We start from the raw sequence: 24,375 nt of genomic DNA, 5'->3' as shown, positions 1-24,375 counted from the left end.
AAACCTGCAACAAGAATGCTGTAAAACCGATTCACAGGTCTTTAACGTGAAATGTGAACATCAGCAGTATTCATACATTTGAACTTGTGTTAGCACAAAAGTACCTAAAACAGGAGTACACCATAATGTACATTCCTTTAGAAATACTGGCTTGTCTTTATTATGCCAGTACACTTTGTTTAGTTGATGTGTTAAGTGTGACAAATGAAAATGAGTACCCCTTTTTAATATTTTTTTCTTTTTTTTTCCTTCTGCAAGTAACAAAGCTAAATATTGAGACATATGCAGAGTCCTGTTAAATGTGGAGTTTATTTGATAATGATCTTTGTGAACAGGCACAACGTATTAACTAAAAGGAGTTGAGTAATTTCTGAAATGTAAATTGAACAAAAAGAGAGGAGCTATTTGACAAATTTAAGTTAGTTGCTGGCTGAGTACAAGAATGAAAATAAAACAAAATTTTAGGGTTAATATAATGGAGAGAACCTGACAGCAAGGCTCATTAGGTGGAAGTCTTGTGTCTCAAGGCAAAATACCAGAAGCCCTTCGACTTGGCATAGAGAAAACATCAGAGAAATAGAGGAAATTCTATATTTAAATAAACAGTCCTGCTGCTTTAGAGAATTAAGAAAACTGCTCAATTATAATTGAACAGAAAAGGACGTATTCTCAAGAACCAGTCAGACTTGATGAGTTTCACAGTAAGGAAATAGGCTGCTGGAAGCTGTCCCGTGGTGCCAGAAAGGCGGCCTAAATGGCCGAGGATGCTTTCTATTTTTCTCATCCTTTCCAAGATCTTTGTGTTCCTAATGTCTTAGTGGTAGGACAGGGATATCACCATTGGCTTTCTCTTGAATTACAGCGCTGTATTGAGCCTGTCCGGTGCTAACTAGAAAAGTGCCTTTTTCAGGCTTCAGGTAGTGAAATTTACTTCAGGAAACTTTGTTTCCCAGACTTTTCTGTCCACTGACCAGTTCTGTTGGAAAGGATACTTTTTAGAACCGGTTGAGGAGGATGCAAAATGCCATTTTTATAAATGTACAACAAATCTGGTGCTTTCGTGGGGAAAAAAAAAAATAAAGTGAAAGAGAAGCATTAATAGAAAGCTAACATCCTTGAAGTGTTTGACTTTTTGCTAAAATTTTAAATTTTTCCAATCTTCTACTGTTAAGCACTTCCAAAGAAAAATATCTTGGGTACAGTTCCAGGCAGGTTACGTTGTTCTCAGTTTACACTGCTGGGCTCTGCCCTTCCTAGTGTGATCCCGACCCCTCAGTAAGATGACTGAGAGCGCAATGCTGCTAGGAAACTTGGGTTTTTTCAATCACCTTGAGCCAATTCGTTGGGGGCTCAACTAAGCACCAGTACAGGGGCACAGGACCACAGCAGGACCGGTTCAGATCAGCGTAGTGTCTTGGGACCATACTGTGACATCTGTAGTGTTGGTAGTTGGTTTATGTGGAGCTTATGTTTTGCTGAAACGTTACCAGTGTGATAGACCTCTTCCTTTATCTTACAGTGTGCCAAGTAATTGGCATGTATGACTACACTGCACAGAATGATGATGAGCTAGCATTCAATAAAGGCCAGATTATAAACGTCCTTAACAAGGAAGACCCAGACTGGTGGAAAGGGGAGGTGAATGGACAAGTGGGTCTCTTTCCATCCAACTATGTGAAGCTGACAACAGACATGGACCCAAGCCAACAATGTAAGTGACCCTCTCTGCTGCCGTGCTGTGATTATTTGTGTAGTACTTCAAGATGAAACATGCAGCATTGCTGTGATTCTGCTGTGGTTTGCAGAACTCAAAGCTTCACCACTGCTGCACTTGTCAGAGTCTCTTTGAAGACCTTCTGTAATGCAAACCTTATTTTATGTTTGTTTTATTTTTAGTTCCCATCCCCTTTGTAGCATGTTACCCTTTATCATTTTTGCACCATGCTGTTTACATGCCTGACTCATTTTCCTAGCTTGAATTTGCTCATTGTTTTGTTTTGCTTATGTGTTGTTTTCCTCCTTTTTCTAGGAATCATATGTTGTCCATCCCCCACTCAGGCTTGAAAGTCCTCAAAGAGACCCACTATCCCATATCACTGCCCAGAGGGATGATGGGAGATGCAGCCTTGATCATGTGGCTTCCAGCATGATCATCTACTGCCTTCTGAGTAGAAGAACACACTGCAGAGCAGTTTACCTCATTTTACATTAGTTGCATGTAATCGCAATGTTTGAGTTAATTACCTACAGATATAGACGCAAAATTAAAATGAAACAAAAAAACACAAAAAAAATCAGAGGATAGTGGGTCCTTTTGTGGCTTTCATAGTTACCAAACTAATTTTTCCACCTTTGCACAGGTGCTTTCAGTAGTTTTAAAATTATTTTTAAATATATATTTTAGCCTTTTAAAGGAAAAGTATAAATTAAATTCCTTCATTGCAATTGTGTTTGTGCAAAAAGACCCACTATCAAGGAATGCTGCATGTGCTATTAAAATTGTTCCAAATGTCCATAAATTTGAGACTTTATGTATCTTTCTTTTTTATTGTTCACTTGTCCAGTGTTGTCAAGATGTCTTTTTTTTTTCGTTTCTTTTTTTTTTTAATTACAAAAGAACAGAAGGAGTTCAATCAGTTTAAGGAACTTTAAATGTGCCCAATTACAGATAAGGTATTTTGTTGTAGTTGCTGTACTGTATGTATCAGGTGTTCCTTGTTGAGTGTGTAATACATTGTGGAGAGAAGAAATTAACTTCCTTCCAATGCAAGAGATATTAACCTTGCATAATGTTGGTATCCCAGTTACGTTAATTTTATTTTGCACATTACTTGTAGCTGCATACAGTTAGAAAACACCCTCGTTTGTGTTTGTCTCAGATGTTTCGTTTTTTGCATTTTCGTCTCAGAGATCAATAGAATGCTACATTCATGTGAGATTCAAGAATTAACTTCTTTATTTTCATCTTGGTTACATGAAGTTTAATTTCTCATTTTTACTTTCTTACGACTATGGAACAACACATTTTGAACAAATAATTTTCCTGACAAGAAAGAATGTATAGAAATATCTCCCTGCAATTAATTTCCAATGTTTACATTTTTTTAAACTAGACTGTGGAATTTATACAAATTAATATTAAATGGAGCTTACAGTCAAGTTTATGTAGTAGATGTGCTGTAGCTAAGCCATGTTTGTCTTTCCAGCATTAGTTACGAGCTCTTGATGAAATGCCTGGTGCTGTCAGTGCAGAAACCCCCTCTTCCCAATGCCTCAAGCACAATATAGCCGTTCTACTAACTACTTTACCATTTAGTTATGTTCTGGTTTATGTATTTCATTTATTTCTGAATTTCATGCTGGCAGTGTTGTAGCGTTTCTAATCCTACCCCATCTCCCTCCTTCTGACCCGTCATGCGGTGCAAAGAACAAGTGAAGCTCCTTATTCAATTGCACTTCAGTATTTCATCAATATGAATGTAAATTATATAAATATATAAAAACCTGCAGCTTTAACAACTGTAATACAGCCTTTAAAATTAGTTACCTGTATAGATAATTAAATTCTTCATATAAAAGATAGACTAAAATGTGTTTGTTGTCTTGTTGCTGTGTACACACAGAATTCACCAAGTGGCATTAGTGCATGTAATAATGAATTTGCCACCAGAATAGCCTGAAGCCCATCTGTTTAATTTCAGAATGACACTTGTCTTGTTTCTTTGAATATTATTTCAATATAATTACTCAGATTGATCATGATTATCTGCAACTTTTTGCACCTTTCTTTGTTCAAGGCTTTCTACGTGTTACAAATCAGTTGATTTTTTTTGACACTATGCTGGTAGATGAATTAAGAATACTTTGTTGTTTTACTATGGGTTTACATTGACTTAGGCTCTGTGTTTTATGCCAGAAGCTCTAGTCTTAAAACATGCACAATTGCACAGTTTTTCTTTCTTTTTAGGGTAGTATTTAACATGCACAAATTTTTCATTTACCTCTGTGCCATAAAAAAAAAAAAGTTTTCTTCTCCACCATAAGCTCTTGCTGAAAAATATGCTGCCTGGTATGACAGAAATTGAACAGAACATAATACTTGTAATTTTCAGTGCCCATTGTTTTGCTTACTGAGAATGATGTAGCCAGATATTACTCCACTATTTCAATATTTTGTGCTTTAAAATGTTATTTTAATGAAAGGGTATCTCTATTTTCCCATAATGAGCTGTTGTGTTGAAAGATTTATACCTTGACTAAAAGCGTTTGTCCTAAGGGACATTTTGTTTTTTATGACTTCAGGCCAGAAACATACTTTCTCTGCATATATTGAAATATTGGCAATACTTTGGATATAGGGGATTCAGTTGCTGCTTTTTTTTTTTTTCATTAATTCAAGTGAGAAGAAAAATAAAGCTATTATAACGATCTGCAGGCTGCATGTTTCTACCTACCATGCTGCTTAAAAATGCTGAGAGTGATGGTTCACAGAAGATTTTCAAAATCACAGTGCTCTAAAAGTTCTTGGGGTCAGTTTTCAGCTGAAGTGAAAAGAACAGCCTGAATTTGCCACACACGCACACACCCCAACCCCCTCCCCACGTGTGGATGTTGTGCCAGGACTCCTCAGACAGAAGAGTACAGTGTGTTACTCAACAGAGCAACAGCTTTATCAATCAGTCTATTATTGTTGAGAATAGTTAACTCACAAGAACCTCAAAACACATTTAAACTGTCCTAGACAAAGATACTCAAACCATTGTGGCTTATATCGACATACATGATTGAAATACCTATAATGTTTATTTACTCAATTATTAAAGTTCTTAAGTGTACTACTATAGCTTGGCATGGTAGTGTTTAATCTTCTTCATAATTAATTTTTTCCCTTGAGGAGCAGGGAACAAGATATTGCACTTATTCTTCCTTACCTGTCTGTTTGGGGTTTTTTGTGTATGTATATATATACACACACATATATATATGAGAAAGGGAGTATGAAAGCAGTTCTTTAATAACGAAAATGGATTAATTCCATAAAAAAAAAAAAAAAAGTTTTTCAGGACTGTGTCTCAATCCAGTTTTGACCCTTTCTTCTCTTTTTTGGTTCATCTGAAAAGATCTTCAACCTCCTAAGGCACGCTGTCCCCTCCCAAAGCTGCAGATTTCGCCTGCAGCAGGCAAATCTATTTCCAAAAAACACTTGCCTCCTGTGATGGAAACGTGTCCACGCTCTTTTTTCTTCGGTCCTTGAATTTGTGGCTGCAAAGCCAACGAGCACTAATCCCAGTCAAGGCTGAACCCAGATTTTTCACAGACCGTTCAGATGATTTTCAATTTTATTTGTATTTTAAGTCAACGTTAAGAAAAAGAGCAGTCTCACTGCTGCCTAGTCAATTGAATGCATTCTTTATATTAATTTTCTTTTGCGAAGTACCTTTTCCCTTTGCACAGGAGCTCAGGACAATGAGCTGTTCACTTGAGGGTTGTAGAGGAGACTGGATTTAGAGACTACGCCAAGTGGTGGTGGGGTTTTTTTGTTCACAGTTTTTCTGTTTACCTTCAGAATTTCCTCTGTATTCAGCTGCTGAGGAAGAATTTCCATGAATGTTTTTTCAGGGGATGTGTTAATATCAATTCCAGTCCTTTAAATCTATCCAAGACAACTGAGAGTCGAAGATGTGGGTTTATCAAGACTGTTTTGCTTCATATTCAGAATCAGTTTTATTTAAATCTCCATTCTTTTTGGAGCTTCAGTGGTGTCTTTCAGTCCCCGTGAGCTCACTGAACACATGTTAAAATGGCCTATTACCATAACCTTCCCGCAAGGCAGCAAAATAACTGCACGTTCTGGTTTTGTTCTTTGGTTTTAAAGCAGTTCTTTTTAGTCCGTCATGATTATTGACTCCAGTTATTTAACTTCTTGTTAAATAGCTCCTTATATGCAAGTCCTCTTCTGAATACAATAAATGGCTTATTTTTAACCTTTTTTTACACAACTTCAGTAAGTCCAAGGACAATATAACTCAAATATTATTTAATTTTAATTGCAAGCTAAGTGGGTGCACACAGACAACTGGATAACAAGCTGCTACTTAGCTAAATAGAGAGCACTATGGTGACCTTTTGATTCCAAACCCTGAAAGAATGTTTTCAGAAGGTTGTCCTGGATGCAGTTAAAAACGTAAATTATTTTTACGAAGACTTTGTTTCCCACATGCAGACTTTATGGGCTTTTGTACTTGTAGTTTGCCAGCTTGCAAAGGAGTACTTTATTACGCATAAGTGTTCATTTTGAGTCACTGTCCACGTAAGGAAAAATCCTGAGAGTTACCTTAAATATCTGGCATAACCTACTGACGTTAATAGTATGTGGAAACATAATTCTGATATATGCAACAAATTTCTATAGCTTGTTACAGCAAGTTTCATAGCTGTTTTGTTCCCCTCCCCTTTCCATACATCTTAATTTGGCAACTTCTTTAAAAACAAACAAACAAACAAAAAAACCCAAAAAAAAACAACCCCAAGAAGTGCCCCTGTAGTGCAGCTGCTCAGCACTAAAATTCAGATTGCAATGTCTGCGTAGAGCCGGAAACTAATTTGAATCAAACCTGTAACTCTTCTTCTGTAACTTTTATTAATCCCGTGGAGCAATGAAGAATAAGAAGTCAGATTTTAGAACAAGTGCGATCTTGTGGAATAATTTTATTTAAGCATTTCATGGAAAAGATAGCTGTTAGTGTCTGTAGGCGGAAAGATGTTTATACTCGAGGTAGCTGTGCAACAGCAAGTGGGCATCGAGCTTTTAGAAGGTGTTGAATTCCCTGTGGCTTTATGGTGCTCCTTGATCGCAGGATTTGGCTCCATTTTCTAGCAGTTCCCAACTTCTGCATTTTGTCTGTTCCGGTACCAGTTTGTACTCTCGGCATACTGACCTGATACTGCCGGCTCAGCTGACGCCCACCAGAGTACAGCTGTGAACCAGTGCCAGCACTGGTGCAGTGCTGGTCTGAACCGGGCTTAAATCACTGTCACAGGTACAGGTTTTCTGTGCCATGGGCTAGATGGCTGAAACTGGATTCATGTTTTCTCCCTTACACTCATGCTGTCAAGTGCAGTTTTCTCTGCTGAATTGTTTTATATGTCGGAGTAATTCTGCATCCAAATGAGGATTCAAATAAATCTGGTTTGATTCTTTCACTTGAATTCTTTTTTTTTTGGGGGGGGAAGACTTGAAGCTGAGAAAGATGATGGCTGGAGGTCTGCCCAAGAAAGTGAGAAAAAAAAAAAAGTATTTTAACTTTTAGAATACTACATTTAGTTACCACATTTCTGACTCCAAGTGAAATACCTATACAGCATCTTTATTTTTGCGGAAGACAATGTCAAATCAGACTGTGCAGTTCTGCTTGGATCTGTGGCTGATGCTCTTGACCTATTTGCCGTGACTGTACAGTAAGTGGTCAAGGGCTCAAAGATAGGCCCTGGGTCATAATTCAGAGGTGAGATTTAAAGTTACCTGATGTGAGATAAACCAGTCCAGGAATTGGTTAACTCAGCATATTTATAATTTTAGATGCATCCATATCCTCACATAGGATTTTATTCTCTCCCGAGTGGATTCTGGAAAGGGAATGGTAGACATGTTCTGTTTTTTTCTGAAAGGATTTAGTAGGTTTCCTTCCCAACTGTCTCACTTTTCTTCTTTACCTCCTTCCCTTGGCTGAATACTCAAACATATTTTTTTTTTCATAGAAACTAAGGTGTTAACCTAAAACACTGCAGAAAGATGTTGCTATTGCAAAAGGAGGTGATGGTAGTGTATTACGAGTGTATGTTGTTGAGGACTACAAAACTTGCCTTTAGCACTCAGGCATGTTCTAGAATTTAAAACAAAAAAAAAAAACAAAGCAAAAAAAAAAGGAAAAACGAAATGGTTACCAAATGTCCTCGAGTCTGTTGCTTGTCCTGTTTGGATTGGCAGTGGCAATGTCTCCACCTGATAATAACTGACTGGCATGAACAGGAGGAGGAGGCACATGCGTTGGTGGTGTCTGGTCTTGGCAAAACCAAAGTAACACTTAATATTTTGCGAGCGAGACTTTTCAAACTTCTTTCTAGAGCTTGCTTCCATCTGTCCCAGAGGAAAACGCTCTGCTCTGCCAATAAACTCAACTAGTCCAATTGAGAAATTATAAACATGCTGAAACTGTTGAAAATAGCTGTGAAATGGGATTTTGCATCACAGAAGCTTGAGATGGAGAGATCTGTTTGATCATGAGACTCTGTGCTGTCCTCAGCAAAAGCTTGAGATAGTCTCTCAATGGAGGGTCCGTCCCACGATATATTTATGGGAAATTGGTGGTTGCATCTGAAGCTAGTTGATAAGAAGACTGAATGGTGAAATGCTGTAATTTGAGTGAAGGAATGCTATTGCGGTGCCAGGAGTGCTGTTTCTCCCCACTTAAGGTTTTGGAGGAAAACTATGATGTAATTTTTTTACCACTTCTGGTTCCCTATGACAGAACAGATTCCTGTCGATTGTGTTCTTGTCATTACGGACTGGGCCAGCATGAGGTTTACAGTGAAATCTGGCAGTTACGTTGTTTAGAAAATCTCTCTGAATTAGAAGAAATCGGAAGTTGTGTGCATGTATGTAGATCAGTGAGTTCCACAGCAGAACCTTCCTTCTGAAAATGCAGCATCTCTTGCGCATTGCTTTCAGGCTTAGTGGTTAGCTTGGAAGACCCCTATTTCCAGGGCTGACTTTGTAAGGAAAAGGAACAACAAGTTTACTTCTTAGAATGATATCTGAATTTATTTTTTGCCTTTCTGGCATCCCTTAGTCCTACAGCTCCTGTGGTGATAGGGGCTCAAAGCACGGATTTCTAGTTGCAGCATTTGTGTATTGGTTCTGTAAGTCCAAACAGAGTCTGGTGAGTGTGTGCGAATGCCTCTGCTTCAGGTTGTACTGGCTATTCAATTAAAGGGCAAAAATTTGCCAATTCACAGTACTGTGAACATACCAAGTTAGCTATTGTAATTTCCCCTTTCTTTTCTGAGTTTACTAGGTTGTTTGTAGCTCAGGATTCAAACTTGGCACCTTCCAGATGGGATCCAACACTCTACTTTCTCAGAGCAGGAGAGAAAATATGAAAGAATGGGGCACTCAGTAACTGAAAAGGCAAATGCCAGTGCCTGATTTTAAGTACCTGAATGGCTGTATGCATGAGGGACTACCTGTGTGCTTTAAGTTAGAAACATTAACCAGTTCCACACTGAGGTAAGGTCCCATACTTTACCCCCGGCAGAGCTTTCCCATCTGTCGGTGCGAATGTCTGATATCAAGGGCGCTTGCTAGCTCCGAGCAGGAGTCTGCTGTAGTCGACTGAATTCATGAATGGTGTTATTACAGCTGCGAGTGGAATTTGGATGTTCATAAAAGTATTTTGCACAGAACTTTGGCGTCCATGAAAAACTAGCTAGAGCCCTGTGGCCTGACATTTCACCCTGGAAAGGAACCCAGTTCTTCTTTGGTGTTTTTAATACAAAGACAAGAAAAATATTCGTACTGGTACACCTCATGAAGAAAATCCATTATCAGAAGAGTGTCTCCTGTATGTTCTGCTCAGATTCAAAGCAGGCTGTTTTGCCAAATATTTAGTGTTCAAAAGCAGACCGTTTGTTGAAGTTCAGAGTAGCCCATTGGTGTCCCAACTGGCTGGCTGTCAAGCTAGCTGCTAAAATACATTATGATTCAAAATGTTAAATGCTTCCTCTAAAAGGCTGGTGGTTGGAAACCGCACTTCAAACCAAGGTCATTGGCATCTTTGAGAAGTGAACTTCCCCAGTCTCTGGGGAGAAATAATTAAACGCTTTGTTCACTTTTAATGAAGCTGAGAGTGCATGGGGAGAACCAATTCTGTTTATTATACCTCTGGTTTACATGATAACTAAGAAAATGCTCTGAAAGCAGCCATTTATTCAGCAGAAATGAAACTTTTGGCTTTTGAAATGTGCCTAGTACCTTGGTTATTTTGGCATAAAATTGATATTTCTCAAAACCTACTTTATATTTCAAGCAAAGTTTCAATTACATATTGTGAAGGACTGCAATGTACTGAATCTCAAAGGAGTGTTATCAATATGCTTATGCTTCCAGTCTGATCTGTTCTCAGCTTCTTAATCACAGAGGAAACTACCTTGACTGTCTGTATCTAGTTTTCTTTATTTTTTAAGTCAAATCTATCATTCCCTTTTCAGGAGCACAGAGTAGTTGAAGCAGCAGTTGAAGATAGTCCATGAAAAACTTAATGGTGATACACATGGACGTTGCTAGTGGCATAGTGCAGAATCAGCTCCTGAGTTACATTCAGGAAGCTAAAAATGCAGTAAATACTATCTAAGCATTGACTTTATATGCAAAGAACTGAAGGAGTTTGCCGGAGTGTGATGTGATTAGGAGCAGTAGCAGTTCACTTTGTGAAAGCGTAGGTGAACGTCTGATCTAAAAACATCCCTGTCAGATCTCAGTAAGTTGGTGTCATTGTTGATGCTGGTGAACAACATAAAAAAAAAAAAAAAGACCATTTTAAACCCCATGAAGTGAAGGTCCCCCTGAATATTTTTCAGTCAGAACTTTTTCCATAAGGAAAGTTTGTTTCAATGAGGAATATACTGAATTTGTCCATCCTTCACTGAGGGGTGGGGGAACGAATTAAACTGAAGAATTTTGATTGTGTAGAAATAGTTGTAAACAGTGCATTTTTACAGCAAAATGTTTTCAACCTGTTTGAAAACACCTTACCATTGCTTTTTGAAATGCATTTTATTTTACACAGAAAAGTAATAGAAGTAGTGTTAGAAGTGAAACTGGAAGAAAACATTCTGCTTGACAGTCTCAGCGGAATTTAATTACACTCAGCTGAAAAATACTGACATACGGAAAAAATTGTAATGGAATGTTCTGTTCTAATTCTGAATAGAAAATAAAATTAGAGATTCTAGAATTTATACAAAAATTCTAGCACAGGATAAACACAAGGGAGGTGGTTTGTAAAAATTAAGGGACAAAACTGATGGAAGATGGGTTCTCAGTTACAAACTCTTCCCATGCTTTTAAAGATAAAAGAGAACAATAATAAAGCCCTTTGGCTTGGCCTATAAATTAGTGAAATCTGTGGAACAATCTCCACTAACCTTCATGTGTTCTGGCTCATGTCCTTCAAAAATTTAAAGCAATTTTAATTGAAAAGTGAAGAAGTAAATAAGCTCTACAGGACCTTCTTGCTTAGGCTGCCTACTTTGACTAGAAGGATAAAGGCTAACCTTGAATTTAGAGTATAAATAAGCTGACTGCTAGGAAAGGGCTTACCAAACTAAAAGAATAATTGGTTTCTGCCTTTCTAAGTTTACCTGCTACTCTACTTGCCTAAGGTGTCTACACAGAATCACAGAATCACAGAATTTTCAGAGTTGGAAGGGACCTCTAGAGATCATCTAGTCCAACTCCCCTGCTAAAGCAGGATTGCCCAGAGCACATTACTCAGGACTGCATCCAGGCGGGTCTTGAAAATCTCCAGAGAAGGGGACTCCACAACCTCCCTGGGCAGCCTGTGCCAGGGCTCGCTCACCCGAACCGTAAAGAAGTTTTCTTTAGTACCAGATGAAGTTTTTGTCCCCTTTTTTTTTAACAGCCATCCATCTGGGGATTTGTTTTACAGTGTGGTGCCAGCTGAATGACACAAATAAAGGGGACAGTGAACTTTGGAGTGAGGTTGGAAATGGGCAGGTAGCAGTGAGGGGAACTTTTAAGCTTTGCCACCAGAGAAAAGTTATCACTTAGAAATGGCCTTGAGGGGTTTTTTGTGTTTTTTTTTTTTTTTAAACAAGGTGTTAAATATAATGTTTTGAGTCACTAAGAGATGAAGCATTGTTAACGTTGTGCCATTACACGTGAATAATGAAGTGAACTGAGCAGGCAGTAGTTACTATTCATTAAGCATTACTTGAACTGCTACAGATCTGAATCAATTTGCAAACGACCCTAAGTAAAATCTAGGATCCTGTTGTGTTTTGCAGGGTGTGCAGACTTGCATCTTCTGGATATGTTGACACCTACTGAAAGGAAAAGGCAGGGATACATCCATGAGCTCATTGTCACGGAAGAGAACTATGTAAATGATCTGCAGTTGGTCACGGAGGTAAGACGGCACAGCAGCTTTACGAGGAGGTTTTAATCACTTGTAAATCAATAATTTCACTGTGCAAACTCATTTTGTGTCACTGCTGTATTTGACTTCCTGGGGATTATTAGTATCAAATTTTCATCTATATATCTATATCTATAGATATCTGATGTATGGATATATATCTATATCTATAGATACATGCGTGCATGTGTGGGTGCAACTAATGTTAAGCCCTTGTGTTACTGTCACCAAAACACTGATGTTTAAAGTATCATTCTAGTAAACGCTTTTTGCTCCGATTTTGAATGTTTATTTCTAATGTGTAAGTTCTTAAAGCTTGAAGCACTTTGTATGCCAGTTTCCACGTTCACAGTGGCACTCAGTTATCACTTACTGTGATTTTCTTTAAATGTTACAAGGTGCACCTCCTATGTGGAAAAAAGGGGAATTAGTATGGAGAACTGACTTAGACAATTCTTTTGACAGAGAGGGATAGCCCTTTTTTGAAAAAGAAGTCAAGATATGCAAACATGAGACACTAGGATAAATCAGAACTTCCATAAAAGAGTCCGAAGTAAAATGTATTTTAAGTTGTATTATCAAAGTAACGCTGGGATATTTTGCAGGAGACCCCTGACTAAAATTCCCAAGTTTCAAACAAATTATCCCAGTCATAATTAATGCCACCATCACAAATTTAGACTATTCTCTTTTAAAGCCATATGCCGTGCACAAACACGTTGTCAGGGCACACTGTGTATCTCTAGGGCACAGTGCATATTTGAAGTCTATTCCACTGAGTGTCAAGTGCTACTCTGATGTGAACTTTTCTCACCTCCAGACTAAGGAAATGAGCAACATCAGTCTTAACTAAGACTGATGTAAGTAAGTAAGTATAGTTACCATATACTTTCTAAATCGCTTAATTTTCTGAATCTGTAGATCTTCCAGAAACCACTAATGGAATCTGAGCTGCTAACAGAAAAAGAAGTTGCTATGATTTTTGTTAATTGGAAGGAGCTGATTATGTGCAATATAAAACTACTGAAGTAAGTTTTTTTCCCCCATACTTAGCAATAACAAAATCATGGGCCTCTCCCCCTGCTTCTCCTTTTAGCTGCATGAAAATATTTGCCGCTTAAGCAAGTAGTAACCAAAAGGGCTGTGCATTTTTCCTTGTTGGAAAAAGCAACATATTAACAATGTTTGCTATGACTTATTGTTGTTGTTGAGAAAAATCCAGCAGTTCTTTGCTGAGTAAGTATTTGCACTTACTTGGCTCTTGGTGTACATGTGCTCCAGAAGGCAAGATCAGCCTCTCCTGAAGAGCAGTGCCTGCCCAGGCTACCTACAGTCCTGTTGTAGACTTTTACTTCCTCCGTCACAGCCCATACCCAGTTCCAGTCTTATTATCCGTGAATGCAAAACAAGGCACAACCACCTCTGCGTCTCTTATTCTGAGTTAGCTGATGTGTTCCTTTAGTTATTGTAGGCTTATAGCACCTGAATGAGCTCTTTTGTGAGAAGTGGCGCCAACCAAGCCTGGTTTCCTATGGATTTGTGTCCAGTGTACCCTGCACCCTTCCTTCCAAAATCTCCGAGTATGGCAACCCCAACTCTCTGCCATGAAACTCCACACAGTGCAAGTACCTTTATTTCTCCCTTCATTCCCTATGGCCTCTGATGGATCCAGTCTTCCTACTCGCGTCCTTCTCACTCATCCTACTGCTTTAGCAAGACACAGTAAATGCTGTGGCTGGTTTGGAGACACGTGCACGCAGGTTGCACATCTGGTCAATGCCAGAGAAACTGAGCAAGGGTTGAGTTAAACCTGCATCTTCATAAGCAAGAGGACTAACAAAGTTCCTTTTTTTTCCCTACTGAGCTGCTAATTTTCATTGAGCTTACAGGGATTTTATAATCGTTCAGGTTGGACAAGACCCTTGAGACTTTGAGATACCTCCTTTTTTGTAAAACGTGTTTGAAAATGGCCCACAAGTTCAAAAGTTATGACAGTGATAGGGCAAATGCAGGCAGCTCAATGACAATAAACCTCCTTTCCTTAGGAAACCAGGCTAAAAACTAGAAGTGGCTTTGAGCCAAAAGTAGTGGTAAGGTTTTTATCCCTCATTCATGAGCATATCTGTTACTCTCTAAACTAACAGAAAACAAAATTACATTCCTTTTTATATTGTACCCGATCTGGCACTGCATTAAGTTAATGCCGAATAACAGTTCAGTTACCACAAGAGGGAAGAATGTTGTTGACTGAGGGTGCGATCTTGATTATTGCATTCTTACAATATGCAATAAGTCTTGTGGCTGATCTATTTATTATTCAGGGATCTCTTTATTTCAATAACGGAACCATTTATTTCATAAATGAGGAATCATTCTTTAGTGGTCTTCTTATAAAACACACGTGACCTTTTCATGTTCAGGGCTTTGCGTGTGCGTAAGAAGATGTCTGGAGAGAAGATGCCGGTGAAAATGATTGGTGACATTTTAACGGCTCAGCTGCCACACATGCAGCCTTACATTCGCTTCTGTAGCTGCCAGCTCAATGGGGCAGCGCTCATCCAGCAGAAGACAGATGAAGTCCCCGAGTTCAAGGAGTTTGTTAAAGTAAGAAAAGAAGCAATCACCATGAATTTTGTACATCATAAATTTAGCTCATCGTTTCGTTAATTTGCAAAACATAGTCTCAAATAGCGCTCTGTGTTGGGCTGGAATGGAGACTCTTCAGACTTAAGCAGTCATTGAAGGAGTACGTGTTTTCATTGAGAGCCATAAAATACTTTGTTTAATAATAGTTTTGCTGTAAAATGCTGGGACAGTAAGAAGAGGCCCTTCTCTTGTACAGGCAAGGCAGGTGAAGAATATGTTGTAAAATATACAACAAATTCTACTGCACGGATATCGTTTGTGATCTAAGAACAGATGTAGCTGAGGCATGGTGTTTATTTGTTGCCTTACCTTTTTCTTTCTTGAAGGAGCTCATTTTGCAGGATTTTAAACAAACTGACTAACACCATTTTACCTCTCTAATGTTTCAGAGGTTAGCAATGGATCCTCGCTGTAAAGGAATGCCACTATCAAGTTTTCTACTAAAGCCTATGCAACGGGTAACAAGATACCCACTAATAATTAAAAATGTATGTTCTTTTGCAAAGATGATGTTTTTGATGCTGCTTTGCTTATAGCTTAGTTACAGGGTAGTTTCCCTATTTGTGTCAAGCTTTATCATTGTTAGATATTTGATGTGCTAGGGAACATGGGGTATCCTTTTATATTTGATCACACTAGGGCAATGCAGTAACTCATTTGGCTTCAGCAAAATGACGCTGGATTTCCATTAGCAACAGTGGTGAAACTTGCGCACAAAGACCCAGAAGGCTGTAAATGCTGAATGAAAACTTTAGAATTCAGATAATGGGAGTAAAAAGTCAATCTTATGCTCGTCTTTGTCACTTTCCACAGTGTCATTCCCTCCTCTAGTCCTGTAAATGACATTCAGTGTGCAAGCCTGAATGCCAAATTGTTGCAAGTTACCTTACTGCGCAGCTTACATTGCTGGATGACTTACAACCCTTTCCTAACTTACATTTGTTGCCTAACGCTTACCATCCTGAATAATGTTATTGAACTTGGCCCAAGACTTTCACAGGAAAAAATTATAAATTGGATGTTGGTGTTTAAGAGAGTCCTTAGACAGTCATGGATATATTTCTGTATATGGCTGGAATTTGCATACTTATGTCAGGAGCGTGAGCAGTGTAAAGGCTCTGCAGGCGGGCATTTACTTCAGCTATTCACAGACTGTGAGTTTGTTTCTTATTTTTCATGTTTGTCAGAGAGGAAAAGAAACTTGAAACATACTGGCTGGGTCTGATGAAAATAAAGAAATAAACCAGAAGTGTATTATAAATACATTTTAACTGCAGATAACAGAGAAGGCTAATATATTTTATTTATCTGTAGATAATAGAAAACACTCCTGAAAACCACCCAGACCACAGTCACTTGAAGCATGCTCTTGAGAAAGCAGAAGAATTATGTTCTCAAGTAAATGAAGGTGTGCGGGAGAAGGAAAATTCAGATCGACTGGAGTGGATCCAGGCTCATGTTCAGTGTGAAGGCCTGTCGGAGGTAAAAACGATGTTCTAGCTAGAGTAATGCAAATGTGGGTGCACTTCTTCACCGGTCGGGAAGAAACCATGGCTCACTTATGGCACTGCATCAGGGGACAAACAGTGTAATTAATCAAGTCATATAATCTTCAGTCCTTCGTTTTCATCTTTCTTTGGTTCCCTTTCACTCCTGCGCGTATTCCTTTGCTGTTGCTTTGCCTTCTATATGATAAATGCTGCTTTTGTTGCCTGCCTCTGGACTAGTGCCAGGTTCAATGCTGCTGTTTTCAACCACACCTTTTCCAGTTTCATAGCTCTTTAGAATACAGTGGTTATTGTACTGCTGTATTTCATCCTGAAACTATACCTGACCAGCCTGGAGTGCTTTAATAGCAGATTTTTTTTTTTTTTTTTTGGTGATAAAACCTTGTATGCTTTTTGGAAAGTCAAGAGCACTGATCGAGTCTCTCTCAAGACTTTACAATAGAATCACTGCCTACCGTCACATACTATTTTTCAAGGTAGCATGTGAAGTTTCTCCACTGGAACTATATATAATTGTGTTTGTATGTCCTGCAAAAGGATGGAGGATATTTTGATGGCCTCCCTATTATTGATAAAGATAATAGACACAGACAGATCACAACTTGATTTTCAAAGTATGCACTGAGTTTTCAGTTCTAGAAGATTTTTTTTTTTAAAAAAAAAGCACTAGTTGGTTTATAAGCTGGAAAACATTGCATTTCATTTTATGAAATCTGTTTCAGAAACACAGGCATGACAATTTCAGAAGAGTCAAAGTCATGTTCAGCTGTCTTATAACTGCTGCCTGAAGGAAGATGGCTGCTTTTATCTTCTGTACATGATGTCTGGCCCTAGAACACCAAAGACATTACCTGAAAGACCAACTGGCTGCTTGCTGACATGGTAATGCCAGTAGCAGCCTTGAATCAGTGGCAAGGAGTGGTCCGGCCTTCCCTCAGTTTTCTGACTGAGATGTTTCTAATCTGTAAAAGGAGCCACTTCAGATCTAGCTGCCCAGCTAAGTAGGATGGCAAGAACTGTACCATCACCTAGTGAAAAAAAAAGCCTGAAAAAGACATTTTAGGAAAGGGCAAGCCTCTACTCATCTGGTAACAACCTCCAGATAAGTCTTAAATTCTTCCAGTTCTAGCCACTGGTCAGCAGCTGTCCTCTAACTCCCAGTTTCGTGGGTACACAAAGGCATCGATCTGGAATGCCTTTGATATGTTTTGGTGAATGGGTTTTTGGCACGATTCAGAAATCCAGGCCTTGTTAAGGAAGCTTAGCATTTGGAGAGGCCATTTGCATAACTACTGCTAATCTGTGACAAGTTATCATCAGCTCAGTTCCACTCACAGAGATGCATGCGCGTGGCAGAGAAACTCAAAAGGAAGCACAAATGCTTTTGGCTTTTCTCTGACTGTCCAGGCCATGCCTCGTGCAACTGATGGGCTGCCTTAAAGTTAATTTTCATGTAGCATTTCTATGACTGGCACTGCTTATCATGCGCAAGACAGAGACATTGCTCATCATCCCTGTGACACAAATTAAAACCAATGTCAGGACTCAAAACTGTATCTGATCTCTTTCAGGGGAACCTCGATTGTTTTACTTTATACAGTGCGTTGTTCTTCTTCTTCTACTTTTCGCAGCAACTCGTATTTAATTCTGTTACAAACTGCTTGGGACCACGCAAGTTTCTGCACAGTGGGAAACTCTATAAAGCCAAGAGCAACAAGGAACTGTATGGCTTTCTGTTCAACGATTTCCTCCTCCTGACTCAAATCATAAAACCTCTTGGCTCTTCTGGCACAGACAAGGTCTTCAGCCCCAAGTCCAATCTGCAATACAAAATGTACAAAACTGTAAGTACCGCTCAAATGATGACTTAGATAGTTATATGTTACCAGTGCATATAGCAGGCAGCAGCTCCCATACTGGATGTGCAAGCAATAGCCTTTATATAGAAGAGGTACGAAAGCTTTGGCCTATGCTGGGGATTTCAGGGCCTGATGGTGAGAAAGCTGGTTGTTTGCCTTAGCGAGATAAGAGAAGATGCTTTTGAAGTTTTGCTAAAACAACCTCTCCAACAGAGGTTTCGTGTCTTGGGGAGTGATGGGACGAGTGGCGTTTGCTGCTCTCTGTGGGAAAGGAGAAATTGCTATGCTTCGTGAGGCTGCTTTCTTACTTCAAGAGAAGTGTTCCCAGACTCTGATGGCACCTGTATCTTTGGTAATATGAAAATTCCAAAAATGACGTCTCTGAAGAAGGATGGGAGGCAGGCAGAAGGGGAAAGATATCGAGGCACAAAAGAAATCTGTTGTAAATTGCTGTGTTGAATGCATCTGTTCAGATATTGTACAGTAGAACTCTAGCTTTGCCTAATGTTTTACAGCCCATTTTTCTAAATGAGGTACTAGTAAAATTACCCACAGACCCTTCTGGAGATGAGCCCATCTTCCATATCTCCCACATTGATAGAGTCTATACGCTCCGGGCTGAAAGCATTAATGAAAGGTAAGCACCTGTATAGGCCATATTAGTACTGAATTTGAAAAGTCTGGTGTAAATGTGTTTGATGTACACATGCATAGCAGTCTCCAAGCAGTTTATCTTACAAGACTGGAGAATTCCTTCTGCTTGAGATTATCGTGATACTCAGTATATGAAAAGGAGAGAGAAGTAAAGATGTTTCCTAAATTCCAGTAAGACCAACAGTGAAATGCCTAGGAGGGCTGATATATAGGCCGTATTTCACAACTTTTTATGGTAGCATAAGAAGGGCAAAATATGCAATCCTAGCTTCTTCTGTTAACATCTGTTTGTTTGTGCCAGTGCAAGCATTTGGATGGCCATATGTTGAATGCGATTGAGAAACAGGTCAGAATTAGAACTTGAAGCAAAAACCTACCAAAGAAAACCCACTTAGTTTTAACCTGGTTCAGTTCAGACTGCAACAGTCAAAAGAATGGCAATCTCAAAACCTGAGCTGGTGATTTTTGTCTCTGGCAAGTTTACAGAGACAGCGTTACACTGGCTTGCATTGAAAAGCTCTCTCTCCACCAATGTAAGGTGTTGAAAGGTAACTTTTGTTAAAAAATGAAAGTTCAGAGTATAGAAAAAAAAACCAACCATAGTATAGACATGGCATTATAGCAGTTTGCAAATGTATGGCCCCTAAAAATTCTGACGCATAAAACTGTATAAAACATCTTTTCTCCCTGCCTGCCTGACAGTGTTATTCATTATTATTTATACACATAGTTTTTCTTGCAAAAGATGGTACTTTTATGGATCACTCTTGTCCTTTGGGATGCTGTCTGTCCCTCTATGCCACAGAATGAACAAGCATCATCGTTAGACTCTTGGTGATGAAAATTGACAGAGCCTTTTCAACTTAGGATCTGTTGGACAAATCAGACTATAGCAATAATCTTCGGTTCTGTGTCAGAGCACTCACAGTGGCAGTCAGAAAGATCTAAACTCTGCACTGCATGTATCCTACCTAGCTCAAGGAACTTCAGTGAGATGCTTAGGTACGCTACGCTGAACCACCAGTGGAAGGAGCCAGATCATATACTGAACGCCCTCTGGAGGTGCCTGCCTCTCTCCAGTCATTATAGAGAGAACCCACAGGAACCGCTATCCAAATCTGGGCGCTTTAGTCAAATGCCTTTACTTATACGGGATACAGCCTTTGACTTTCTTTTATGCTAGAATTGCTTATGAAATAAATGCAGCATTTTAGGTGAGGTACCTCCAGGTTTTCATCATTCACTTGTTTTTAACCAAGAACAACATTAGCATCAATGAGTGATGAATTTTCCTATTTAATCTTAAAAGACCTTTGTGGATCAAAGGCTTGGTATACTTCTGAAGCCGCCATTTACCATTTAGGGCTGAGCTGGAAGATAGAATTGTCCTTAAATGTTTTGTTTTCTTAAACAGCTTTCTGTGCAGAATGCAGGTGAGTGTTCAGACCCAAATCTGTGTAAGTAGCTGCAATGCCATGTAAAGCAGCAGCTCTTCATTTTGGGTTTGGAAATGCTTCTAGATTCTCTCATTTTGCCTTGACTCAGGTCTCCCTCATATGTCACAGCAATTCTTCTAAACCCTTGAGGTCCCATGGGACACCTTCTATGCTTTTTCTCTGTCAGTCTTTCCACTCAGTCTTGTAAATAAGAAATGATTTCCCACAAGGGCCCACAGGGAACCATGGTCATTCATCATCTATGTATTTTCTGAGTTATGCTTCATGTGTCCTGAGGCTCAGAAGGATTTTGGTACAAAACCCCTAGGATCAAGAAAACTGGCTCTCTCTGCAACATAGCTGTCTTGTATCTTCTGGCTACAGGAAGTTAGTTTATTACAATAAAGCAAAAAGTTTGGTAAAAGCAAACATGTTATCTACACCTTTTGCTGTCTCACCAAGTCCTTCCTGCTTGTGATTCTCTTGAGTTTTCTTTGTGTGGTGGGATCTGCTAGCTTGGGATGGTTAAGTTTCTGTAGGTGTTATAAATTCCAGTAAGATGTCTTACAGGCACACAGCTTCAGTGTAGCAGAGCCTGTGGTGGGGCCAGAGCCTTGGTTGGGAAGGAGGGCCAGATTTACTTCTGTCTGCTGTGCTCCAGGGAGGAAAAATGGAAATGGTATTTTGCAACCTTTTTTTCATTTCCTTCTGAAGGACTGCCTGGGTTCAGAAGATCAAAGCTGCCTCAGAACTTTACATAGAAACCGAAAAGAAGAAGAGGGAAAAAGCCTACTTAGGTACAGCATGGGATGCGGGGGTGTCATCTTTTGTGGGAAAGTCCATTGGCAGGGAAACACGTTAATGACTTTTCTCTCTCCTCTTCTGTTTCACCACAGTTCGCTCACAGAGAGCAACAGGCATTGGGAGGTTGATGGTGAATATTGTTGAAGGCATTGAACTAAAACCTTGCAGGTCCCACGGTAAGTGCCTTGGGTTTTTCATAATGTGCTCTGTGAAGAAAACATTCCTATTTGTCAGACTAACGAAGGAGGTTCTGTCCAAAGCGTGGTTTTGTTTAATGAAGCCATTTTAATGAACTTACAGTATACCAAATTGATTTTGTGCAGTTCAGTAGCAGTCATGCACTGCACTTAAGCATTTGTTTCAGACAAACTTAGTTTCCACCACCTAAGCCATATCATAATAGACCATAAGCCACAAAGTCCTGAAATGAAGAGTGGAAAGTGCTCAGCCCCTTGCCGAACTGTGTCCCTGTTCATTGTAATGGCAGTGAGGCCACAGTCTTTACCCTGTCCGTTGGCTGTAGGACTAAAAGGACATTGAGGAAGAAGATCACACACCTAAAAACATGATTTTTTTTTTTGTTTGGGTTTTTTTTGTTTTTGTCTTTCCAGGAAAGAGCAATCCATACTGTGAGGTGACAATGGGCTCTCAGTGCCACATTACCAAGACAATACAGGACACCCTCAACCCAAAGTGGAACTCCAACTGCCAGTTCTTTATCAAAGACCTCGAGCAGGATGTGCTCTGCATTACGGTGTTCGAGAGGGACCAGTTCTCCCCAGATGGTATGTAGGGGGCTGCCGCCCTTCCAAGGGTATTTTCAGATCTCCCGTTTTGAAGAGGTGCATGCCTGCTGGGGTAAACCATAGAATCAGAGAATGGTTTGGATTGGAAGGGACATTTAAAGATCATCTAGTTCCAACCCCAATATTGAACCCCTTGGCATACTGGGAGCCTACTCGCTCTTGCTCCCCAGCAGAGTCATGCTAGTATCAGTGCAAAAAGAATCAAGCTCTCTCTGTTTTTTGGGGGGGTTTCCTTTCTTGTACAACTTGACAACAACTAAAATGTGATTTGCAATTCTGCTAAGTCTTTAAAAAACTCTGGGTACTGTTTGCAAATTGATAGATTAATGCAGGAAAAAGAGAAATGTCTTCAAGTTCCTGTAATATGCAATAACAGCGACAGAAATGAACCCGGGATTCCTAACCCATTCTTATTTAATAATCTTGGATAAACATATGGAGCACTAAAGAGTGTATTTCGCAGTCATAATCTCTCGGGAAGTATTTGGATAGGGCTGTCATTCATGTGGCCAGCACCAGTTGGCCCACTGACCTCATTGCTGGTGTGATGCACTCCTTGGCTCTGCCATCTCCAGAGGGCTTCACACTCAGTTTGAACTGTGCAGCAGCCTTTGGCCTTTTTTCTAACATACCATAAAATAAATAAGCTACTGAAGCAAGGCAGCTGTGAATTACATAGTGGATTTTTTCTGCTTATGGGACCATTTATTTTTAATGCTGCTGCTGTCTAACATGGTCCAGCTAAAATCCTCTTCTATGCAGATTGGTTGCCTTTGGCCTTCTTCAACTGCAAAAATATAGTTGGATTGAAGACTTGTTTTCTGCTTTTGTTGTGTGCAGATGACAGCTTAGTTCCTTCTGCAAATTAGCATGTTTTTGCAACCCAAACAGTTGTGTCATTTCTGACCATGCTGTCTTTTTGCATTTCAGACTTTTTGGGCAGAACAGAGATCCGTGTGGCAGACATTAAGAAGGATCAGGGTTCAAAGGGACCAGTTACAAAATGTCTCCTTCTGCACGAAGTCCCAACAGGAGAGATAGTCGTCCGACTAGACCTGCAGTTGTTCGATGAGCCTTAGAAGGAAAGGGACCAATGTTTTATTTCAGTCTGAGTTCACTGCAATAGGTGTCTGCAGAAGCAAAATCCTTATCGGTGTGGTATGAAACTACTGCTTGCCCTTCACACATAAGAGGGTTATCAAAGCAAACAGGAGCATCTTTGTGCCTTGATAATTCTCACTGAAAAATGAATCCCAATTTAGTGAGGAGATCTCCCTCGATTTCTCTACGTGGAACTTGAGGTTAGTTTCCTAGGTTAATGAAATAACCTAGTTGTTTGTTGTGCTCCAGTCTGAACGGCTGGCAAACCACATAGGTTGCTGTGCTTGCTCCAGTTACCCTACTCTTTAATTTACATGAAGAAGGCAATGTTGGTATGTTTTGGAGGCTTTCTGCAGGGTTTTCCCCCTGAAGGAATTCTGTGCCTATTGCTCAGCAAAGTGGTGTGTAAATGTAATGTGAATGGAAGGAGCAGTTACGCAGTAAGAAGATCTTTGAAGATCTTCATGGAGGTACTGAAAAGACTTAGAAAATAAATAGTCTATATCTATAAACAGAGAAGATTCTATTAACATACCACTTCATGACTCATGTTGCCCCTGAAAATAAATTATGTATGGGCCTTCTGCACAGAGATGAATTGCACTCCAGAAGATTCCACCCGCTCGATACCTTTGGAAGTTGCGACTTTCTCTAGGACTGTAAATGTTGGAACAGTAAGCGAAGGATTAAACGTAGAGCCCGGCTGAATGTTGTGCTATACCACTTTGATACTACTTACTACTGCTGCTTCATTGTGTGACTGCGGATGGATGAGCTGTCACCTGCAGCGGGGAAGGAAAAAAATCATGCCTCTAGCTCAGGAAGCTAATTTCTACCCCACCGAATCTAGTTTGCAAAGCAATCAGTGGTGACCAGTTATTACATGGTACCGTGCCTAACGGTGTTTGACATTGTGTTACCGAATTCAGGGCAGCAGCACACTGTAGTTCACGGAGGTGTTTGTGGCAAGCCGGGGTGGTCGCAGGTTCGGTGGGAGCGATACTGGAAGCGACCAGGAAGAGCGTGCTTGTGATGGTGCAGAGTGGGTAACCCCAAAGTGAAAGCCTTGTCATCTGGGGGAATGCCAGGGCTTATATATCCATTTAACTCTACGAATGCACACGTATAGCCCCACATCCAGTAAACTTCCCCTGTTTGGCAAAGCACCCAGCTTTAAGTGTGCGCTTACGTCTTGTTTCCCTTAAGAACATGCGTAAGTGCTTTGCTGTGTCTGGACCCGAGAGAGAATAGGCCCCTAAGAGTAAAATTCCTCTTTGTTCTGCTTGGATTCATTTTGTTCATGACCTATCATGCATACACTGGTATTTTTGTAAGGACTTTATTTC

General features: G+C 39.7%; 1 protein-coding gene across 1 annotated transcript in view; it reads left to right on the top strand.

Moving 5' to 3' along the window:
- Window positions 1-23,539, top strand: part of ITSN1 (intersectin 1 (SH3 domain protein)) — a 106,356-nt gene extending 82,817 nt beyond the window's left edge. The window contains exons 28-39 of the mRNA XM_009894877.1: window positions 1,520-1,711; window positions 12,085-12,206; window positions 13,137-13,243; window positions 14,636-14,819; window positions 15,251-15,349; window positions 16,176-16,343; window positions 18,001-18,213; window positions 18,744-18,865; window positions 21,033-21,115; window positions 21,215-21,298; window positions 21,734-21,907; window positions 22,859-23,539. Coding sequence (XP_009893179.1) covers window positions 1,520-1,711; window positions 12,085-12,206; window positions 13,137-13,243; window positions 14,636-14,819; window positions 15,251-15,349; window positions 16,176-16,343; window positions 18,001-18,213; window positions 18,744-18,865; window positions 21,033-21,115; window positions 21,215-21,298; window positions 21,734-21,907; window positions 22,859-23,007 — 1,697 coding nt within the window. The 3' untranslated portion in view covers window positions 23,008-23,539. The remainder of the gene's footprint in view (window positions 1-1,519; window positions 1,712-12,084; window positions 12,207-13,136; window positions 13,244-14,635; window positions 14,820-15,250; window positions 15,350-16,175; window positions 16,344-18,000; window positions 18,214-18,743; window positions 18,866-21,032; window positions 21,116-21,214; window positions 21,299-21,733; window positions 21,908-22,858) is intronic.
- Window positions 23,540-24,375: the final 836 nt, after the last annotated feature.

The sequence above is a fragment of the Charadrius vociferus genome, unplaced genomic scaffold (genome assembly GCF_000708025.1).
Source record: "Charadrius vociferus isolate BGI_N301 unplaced genomic scaffold, ASM70802v2 scaffold201, whole genome shotgun sequence".
NCBI classification, from domain to species: domain Eukaryota; kingdom Metazoa; phylum Chordata; class Aves; order Charadriiformes; family Charadriidae; genus Charadrius; species Charadrius vociferus.
Note: the sequence above shows the minus strand (reverse complement) of the source record. Positions and strands in the feature narration are given on the sequence as shown.